Source organism: Monomorium pharaonis, chromosome 4 (genome assembly GCF_013373865.1).
Source record: "Monomorium pharaonis isolate MP-MQ-018 chromosome 4, ASM1337386v2, whole genome shotgun sequence".
NCBI lineage: Eukaryota > Metazoa > Arthropoda > Insecta > Hymenoptera > Formicidae > Monomorium > Monomorium pharaonis.
Genome location: NC_050470.1, coordinates 14,334,873 through 14,343,400, shown reverse-complemented (window position 1 = coordinate 14,343,400; position 8,528 = coordinate 14,334,873). Strand labels below are relative to the sequence as shown.

At 29.6% G+C, this 8,528-nt stretch overlaps 1 protein-coding gene across 1 annotated transcript in view; it reads right to left on the bottom strand.

Moving 5' to 3' along the window:
• Nucleotides 1-4,121: 4,121 nt before the first annotated feature.
• Nucleotides 4,122-8,528, bottom strand: part of LOC118645053 (MATH and LRR domain-containing protein PFE0570w-like) — a 7,983-nt gene continuing 3,576 nt past the window's right edge. The window contains exons 2-8 of the mRNA XM_036285368.1: nt 6,932-7,174; nt 6,594-6,836; nt 6,256-6,498; nt 5,933-6,157; nt 5,497-5,717; nt 5,260-5,422; nt 4,122-4,864 (exon numbers count right to left, since the gene is read on the bottom strand). Of these exons, the coding sequence (XP_036141261.1) occupies nt 4,728-4,864; nt 5,260-5,422; nt 5,497-5,717; nt 5,933-6,157; nt 6,256-6,498; nt 6,594-6,836; nt 6,932-7,174 (1,475 nt within the window). The 3' untranslated portion in view covers nt 4,122-4,727. The remainder of the gene's footprint in view (nt 4,865-5,259; nt 5,423-5,496; nt 5,718-5,932; nt 6,158-6,255; nt 6,499-6,593; nt 6,837-6,931; nt 7,175-8,528) is intronic.

The following is an 8,528-nucleotide window of genomic DNA, read 5'->3' as shown; positions in this document are numbered from 1 at the left end:
CTATGATATATCTCATGTATATCTATCACATATTTCCAAAATATCCGCGTAATATCAAAAGTGAATCATGTCAACGCTATCTATGATCTGTAACGTTACGCATTTTCGTCTGCCGTGTAATGCAGACACGTGGTGAAGTGTAGGGTGTGAACGTGCGAACACGGACAACGTGGTTTTCTCAGGAATTACGCCCAGATAACTCTGGTATGCACATAAGATATAATATAGTAACGTAAACTATAATAATATATATACAGGGTGTAATGTAATCGGAAGCCATCCCGTAATGGAAAGATAGACGGGATCGAGATGAACATAAAAGTCCAATATTGTCTTGGGTTAGGTCTATCAATAATCGAGATATAAATTTTTCAAATTGTACGAATGAGAGCGCGCCGTGTGAAGAGCCGAGACGCTCGAGCTGTAGCGCGGCCCACTGTGTCGAGCATTGGCTGCCGGCGTCGGGGGGAAGAAGGAGAAGCGGTGCCGCTGCCTGCGCTTCGCCGCCCTCGCGTCTCACTGCACCGCGCCAATACTCGTGGCAATGGCAGCTATGCACATTCGCGATTACTTGACAAATTAGGACAGTTAGCAAAGATATGACAAATTAAAACCGTAATAAACTGCTGTGATTAAGAAAGTCGAAAGAGCGAAAGCGATAGATACTTATGGAATCTACAAATAATCTAATTTCTATCGTAATTGTGAATAAGAAAAAATTACTCGTGTGAAACAGCAATTCAAACAGTTATAGATGAATGGAAATTGATTATTAGTGAGAGACAAATAGTAGGAGTTATTTTTGTAGATCTTAAACGGGTTTTCGAGACAATTGATAGAGGAAGATTATTAGAGAAATTATACCAGTATGGCATTACAGGAACAGTTCTAGAATGGTTTAGGTCGTACTTAAAAGATAGAATGCAACAAGTTCAATTTAATGATAGATGGTCTAAGATACTGACTACGGAATACGGAGTGCCACAGGGTTCGGTATTGGGCCCATTGTTGTTTATAATATATATGAATGATATTGTTAACGTTTGCTCGGATGTGTGTAATATAAAAATGTTTGCGGACGATACGTTAATATATGTAACAGGTGAGAGTAGTGCGGAGATAGAGAGGAAATTGAATATTGCATTTAACGTAGTGGAGGAATGGATGAATATTAATAAACTGAAGATGAATGCGGGGAAAACAAAATATATGTTAGTTAGATGTATAAGGAAAGAATTGAAAGGCAATACTATTGTGAGATGTTTGGATGGAAATGAGATTGAGCGCGTAGAAATAATAAAGTACTTGGGCATAATTATTGATGATAGACTTAGATTCAGCGGTCACTGTGATTACATGCTAAAGAAAATAGGGAAGAAAATAAGTTTTTTAAATAGAATAGGGAACTTTATCTCGGCTTACACTAGATGTACGATATACAAGACAATTATAGCACCTCACTTTGAGTATTGTGCAACGCTACTAATAGATATGGGGGATACACAGTTAAGTAGGCTCCAAATAGCGCAAAATAGAGCTATGAGAGTCATATTGCAATGTGACAAACGTACCAAAGTTAAATGTATGCACCAAGCGTTGCAATTTATGACCATAAAACAAAGGCTGTATTACAATATGTGCATATTTATTTTTAAGATCTTAAATAATATGATGCCGGAGCAATTTAATAATAGACTTAGAAAAGTAGAGGGAGAACGCGAAACTAGGCAGACAGGGGATATTGTTATTGAATTTCGAAAAATAAGAAGCGCGCAAAAAAGTTTATTTTATGAGGGTGTGTTAACCCATTACTTCCCAAGCGGACATTTTATAGTCGATTGGTTTTCGGCTCAGAAAAGTGATGAGATCACATGAAAACTTAAAACAAAATATGCTCTTCTACGTAAAAAGAGTTGCTCTTTCAGATTCCGGGGTCAAAATTTCAAAAATTTTTATTGGAAATTAAATATGGCGACTCAAAGTTGATATAAATTTTTTCATCGACTATTGATTTTTTATAGTAGAAAACTTCGAAAAATTTTGTCCATGACTGTTGTAAACAATTGAAGTGACGGAGTTTGCCTCTTTAAAGTATAAACTATGATTATTAATTGATTTTTTTAAGTAGTTCAAGTAGTTCAAGGTGGATTCAGTATGGCGTCCAAATACATGAAAATCATATTTTATTACGATATATGTGTGTGAATAGTCATTTCTCACATTTTCGAGATCGCTGAGTACGAATCTTTAGTCAATTACTCATTTTTCAAAATGGCGGATACAATATGCCATAAAAATCATACTTTATTAAAAACTATGCCTCCGAGTACTTATTTTATGTATTTGTGAGATCGCTGAGAACAAATTTTGGGTCTGTTTTTTATTTTCCAAAATAGCGGATACAATATGGCGTCAGAATACACAAAAATCATATTTTACTGTGAACTATGTGCGTGGGTACTGATTGTATATGTTTTTGAGGTCGCTGAATACGAATCTTGAGTTTGATTTATATCCTTCGAAAGGCGGATGTAATATGATACACATAGTTCGCAACAAAATCTAATTTTCGTGTATTCTGACCCCATATTGTATCCGCCATTTTGAAAAATGACTAATTGACCAAAGATTCGTACTCAGCGACTTCGAAAATGTGAGAAATGACTATTCACACACATATATCGTAATAAAATATGATTTCCATGTATTTGGACGCCATACTGCATCCACCATCTTGAACTACTTGAACTACTTAAAAAAATCAATTAATAATCATAGTTTATATTTTAAAGAGGCAAACTCCGTCACTTCAATCGTTTACAACAGTCATAGACAAAATTTTTCAAAGTTTTCTACTATAAAAAGTCAATAGCCGATGAAGAAATTTATTTCAACTTTGAGCCGCCATATTTAATTTCCAATAAAAAATTTTGAAATTTTGACCCCAGAATCTGAAAAAGCAACTCTTTTTACGTAGAAGAGCATATTTTGTTTTAAGTTTTCATGTGATCTCATCACTTTTCTGAGCCGAAAACCAATCGACTATAAAATGTCCGCTTGGGAAGTAATGGGTTAAGGGGATGCTGGAGTTGTCTGTTTTACCAACAAAAAGATACTAATTTTTGTTTAACAATATCTTTTTATTTCTTTTATAGATTTGAAAATCCTTCTCCAGAATAAAAGAATACGCATTGCTACCAGTCTGTGGAGTGGAGTTTCCTCCAAAAACGAGAAAAAATTGTTAATTTGCTGTCACGTCATAACAATGTTTGCTTAATATAAAAGATCTACAGTTTGTACCTACGAAATTCGTATTCACAGACTAGTAGACGACGAGAACAAACAGTATCAAGTTTTGAAAATTAAATTTTAGTGCCTAATTGAGACGAAATTGTGAAACAAGAATTTAGGTTATATACGCGTAAAAGGTCGATAAGTGGAGCAATAAAAAAAAATATTTTTTGTCCTCGATATAAAGTCCAATTCGCAGATGGATATTAATATGTGTACTTTAATTCTGGAAAAGAATATCCAAATCTATAAAAGAAATATATACGAAATCTCATTAATAATGTGCACGAATGACTCTACATTATCGACCTCGATCAAGTTTGAGAGGCAGTCCAGCATCCCCAGTAAACAAAAAGTTGTCTTAAAGCGCTCATTAAGTTAACTTTTATATGATGAAAGATGTCTTTCAGGATATCTAAAAGATGTCTTTTAGTATTACTAAAAGATGTCCAATGTCCATCCAAAAAGTCGTCTTTTAGACATCCAAAAAGTTGTCTTTTAGACATCTTAAAGAGCACTTTTGATCTTTATAACCTCTTATGGAAGTTATCTAAAAGTCAACATTAAGAGAACTAAAAAGATATCTTTAGGTGGTCCGATATAGGGTTATGTAACCCTAATGATTATAATCGTAACACATTACATACGCAGTAATAATAAGTTAGAATAAATACAATTTTTCTTTAAAAGAATTAAAATATTATTTAAATACATTTCTTTTAAAGAAAAAATGTATTTATTCTAATTTATTATTACTGCGTATGTAATCTATTACGATTATAATCATATATATTTATATTTAATTATAAATATATATGCATGGTAATAAATTTCATAGTATATGGTAAATTTTTATTTAACAAAATTCATTATTTTTTATTATTACCAAGTTTCATTATAAGTTTGTATAAGCTAGTTTATATCTCTTACAAGTTTATATATATATTAATTAAAATAAAATATTCTTGTACATATAAAACATTAAAAATCTCGTAAAATATCAAAAATTCAAAAATATTAAAAATAAAGTAATATAAAATCATATATAACATTAAATATGAATAGTCATTAATATTGAGTACATCCAGATTTATGATCGCTCACTAAGCGGCTAGTAACAATTGAAGGTGGCTGGTTCTTATTGATAAATAAGTAATTATTTATAAATAAGTAATAAAGGTATATCTTTGAAGGTATAATCCAATAAATCACCTTCAATTGCTACTTACAGCCGCTCAGTAAGCGATTACGCTTTTGCATGTATACTCAATATTTACTATGTCCAGTAATACATTACAAAAATATCACATTTAGAAAATTATAAGCGTATTACAAACAAAATAACTTTGTCAAAAATTTAAAACAGTAAATATTTTAATAAAACAGTAAATATTTTAATAAAACAGTAAATATTTTAATAAAAAACAACTTTGGTTTTATTGTTGCTCATGTTCCTCTTCCCATCGCGCATGTTTATTTCTGAGTTTTATCCGATCACCATATTTTTGCAGCCAAAGTTGCATTTTTTTTCTCACTACATCATCCGTAGTAGAAAACTTTTTGGTGATATAAGCTAAAAAGAAATAATATAAATTAATGTTAATTTATTATCTACACACGCGCGTGTACAAAATTAACTTTAGAATGATATATCTATATTTTTTAACTATTAACGTTTTACTGGGTTAAAAATGTATCCTATTGATTCCCAAACGTAATATGTATTGAAGAGATAAACTAAAATCATTATTATGCTACATGAATTTCTTTGTCTTTTCATGGCGAAGACGATGATGTAATCGGTAACAATATTAATTATTATTAAATAGGTGAAAAAATAATTTAAACAAAATAAAGTTAGAAAAAATCGCAAAAATTACTTCTTTTCAAATTCGCGTTAAACAACAAAATTACCCCGGTAAGCCATTCTAGGGTTAAGAAATTTTTTAAAAATTAAAGTTAACTTACCACTTATTATATTTGGAAAATTGTAACTTGAAATCTTAGTTTTGTTAGGTTTTTTAATAATCCAAGTACATTTAGCCGCTAACTCGTCGGTCATAATCACTGCCATAATTTTTTTAATAGCTTTGTCAAAGTTATCGCCTCCAACGGTAATCATTTTTGCTTCCTAAAACGTAACATAATTAAAATTTCTAAATAAAATTTAATACATTTAAATATTTTAAATAAATAATTCCTTACAAATTGTGATCTCATCTGTTGGTGAAGAGGATTTATTAATTTTTCGTCGAATAAGAGCAATTGTTCAATTTCATTTATTGGTAACATTTCAAGTTTATCAAATGTTCTGTTCGCTATTTGTTCATTATTTTGTGGATTGTTTTGTCGTGTCTCACTTTTGGTCATAAGCAACAGTTTATCCACTTTTTTAAGAAGCATTAAGAGTATTCCTCGACAAGAATCTGTAATAAAATAATAAATTAGTTATATTAGTTTTATTTTTACGTTTAATGGGATAAATTATACAAATAACAATAACATACTGTACAAATTTACTGTAAAAATATAGACTTAAGTCATATAAAATAAAAATTCTTTAATAATTTTTATTGGTAAATATATAAACAAAATATTTATGCAGAATAAACAATTTATAAAATTGATAGAATTTACTTACGACAACATTTATCAATGTCGTGAGTAGATAGTTCGACATTTAGCAAATTTCTATTTTGAGGACCACGAAGCTCTTCATCTTCATTATCAACAGTGTATTCGTAATTGTCGTGCTCATTTTCATCGTTTTCATCATTTTCATCGTTTTCATCATTTTCATCGTTTTCATCATTTTCATCATTTTCATCGTTTTCATCATTTTCATCTTCAGATTCATTAGGTATACCTATATTTTTCAAACGTTTTATCGGGTTAAAAATGTACCCCATTCTTATTGAAAATAGTGTGTTGTCGACAATAACTTAGAAACATTGTTTTACATACCTGCTTCTTGAATTTGTCGATTTGTATGCGGATTTTGAATATTTGTTTCATCATTTAACATTCTGCTCTTGTTAAAATCATAAGTATTCCTTGAAGAGTTTTGTACATTGCTATCCGGATTTATGAACGCATAATTTAATTCTTTTTTCTTATTAATAGGTAGAATCTTAAATATATTAGTTTCTGTTACTGAATCTTGAGGTGTATAAAGAGTTGTCATTACTTTGCCATCACTAGCTGGTTCTGCAAGTAAACGTTAAATATTGACTGTGATCCAAAATTTACTTAGATATTACTAAAAGTTGTCGACAATAACTTAGAAACATTGTTTTACATACCTGCTTCTTGAATTTGTCGATTTGTATGCGGATTTTGAATATTTGTTTCATCATTTAACATTCTGCTCTTGTTAAAATCATAAGTATTCCTTGAAGAGTTTTGTACATTGCTATCCGGATTTATGAACGCATAATTTAATGCTTTTTTCTTATTAATAGGTAGAATCTTCAATATATTAGTTTCTGTTACTGAATCTTGAGGTGTATAAAGAGTTGTCATTACTTTGCCATCACTAGCTGGTTCTGCAAGTAAACGTTAAATATTGACTGTGATCCAAAATTTACTTAGATATTACTAAAAGTTGTCGACAATAACTTAGAAACATTGTTTTACATACCTGCTTCTTGAATTTGTCGATTTGTATGCGGATTTTGAATATTTGTTTTATCATTTAACACTCTGCTTTTGTTAAAATTATAAGTATTCCTTGAAGAGTTTTGTACATTGCTATCCGGATTTATGAACGCATAATTTAATGCTTTTTTCTTATTAATAGGTAGAATCTTCAATATATTAGTGTCTGTTACTAAATCTTGAGGTATATGAAGAGTTGTCATTATTTTGCCATCACTAGCTGGTTCTGTAAGTAAACGTTAAATATTGACTGTGATCTAAAATTTACTGATAGTACTAGAAATTTATAGTTTTTGTCACGTATGTTATAGTTTAAATATCAGAATGCATGATAACGGTAAGGAGCCACAATCCATAAAAAAAACTAAGGGAGAATGTTGGCAATGATGGAAAATCTCTAGAATCCATAAATTTATTTCTGAAGTTAACAACACTGTGGTGTATACAGGAGTAACATAAAGGCATGTAGTGCAGAACCGTGATTATGACAGATGGTGCATGGAAAATTAAAATAACCTCGCGGAGATGACAGGTCAGCAAAACGCAGATTAGTGCTAAATATTAAACTTTAATGATATTATTAATTTAGGATCTTTACAACACGAGTTATTGTAAACTGACTTTACTGTTTAACTCTGGTTGTATTTATTAATTAATTTAATTATTAAAGTAAACATATAGTAAAAATCACAAAATTTTATAAAAAAGATAATCTTTACATAATAAATACAGTCAGAGTTAAACAGCAAAGTCAGTTTACAGTAACTTATATTGTAAAGAGATCTTAAATTAATAATCTCATTAAAGTTTAATATTTAGCACTAACCTGCGTCTTGCTGACCTGTCATCTCAGCAAGATTATTTTGATTTTCTATGCACCATCTGTCACAATCACGGTTTTGCACTACATGCCTCCATGCTACTCTTGAATGCACCACAGTGTTAACTTCAGAAATTAATTTAAGGATTCTAGAGATTAACAATAATTTACAATTACATTTTTTAGATTGTAGTACAATTATATTAGAGCAAATATCGATAATTATACTTGTATTAAATTGATCAATACTTACTAGTTTTTTTAACATGTTTTCTCATGCATGTTTTTTTGAGACCTTTTCTTTTTAACATTATTCAATACAAATACAGTTAATTATATGCATATATTATGCTAATACTTGACTAGTGCAAGATTGCTTAGTTTTCAATCTTATTAGGTTATTATGTACAATACTTAAAAGGCTGCACGTTCGGAAATCTCACTCAAGTAACTTCATGTATTATTTTATCTTTCTTATTCGCCAAATGTTAAACAAATTACAATATAATTATATACTTTAATATTTGATTTACTCAATTATTTATTAAAATTTATTTATTTATTAAAATGGATTTTTAATATTGTTCTTTTGTTTGTTTATTTATATGTGTCATTGTAAACTTTGCAAAAGTATTAAGATTTACAATATAAAATGTTTTCTAAATAAAATTTGTGTATAATCGGAAAGTATTTGTATATGCATATCTATATTATTTATGTGTATATTTATATTTACTTTTGTAAATATAATTTTATTTTT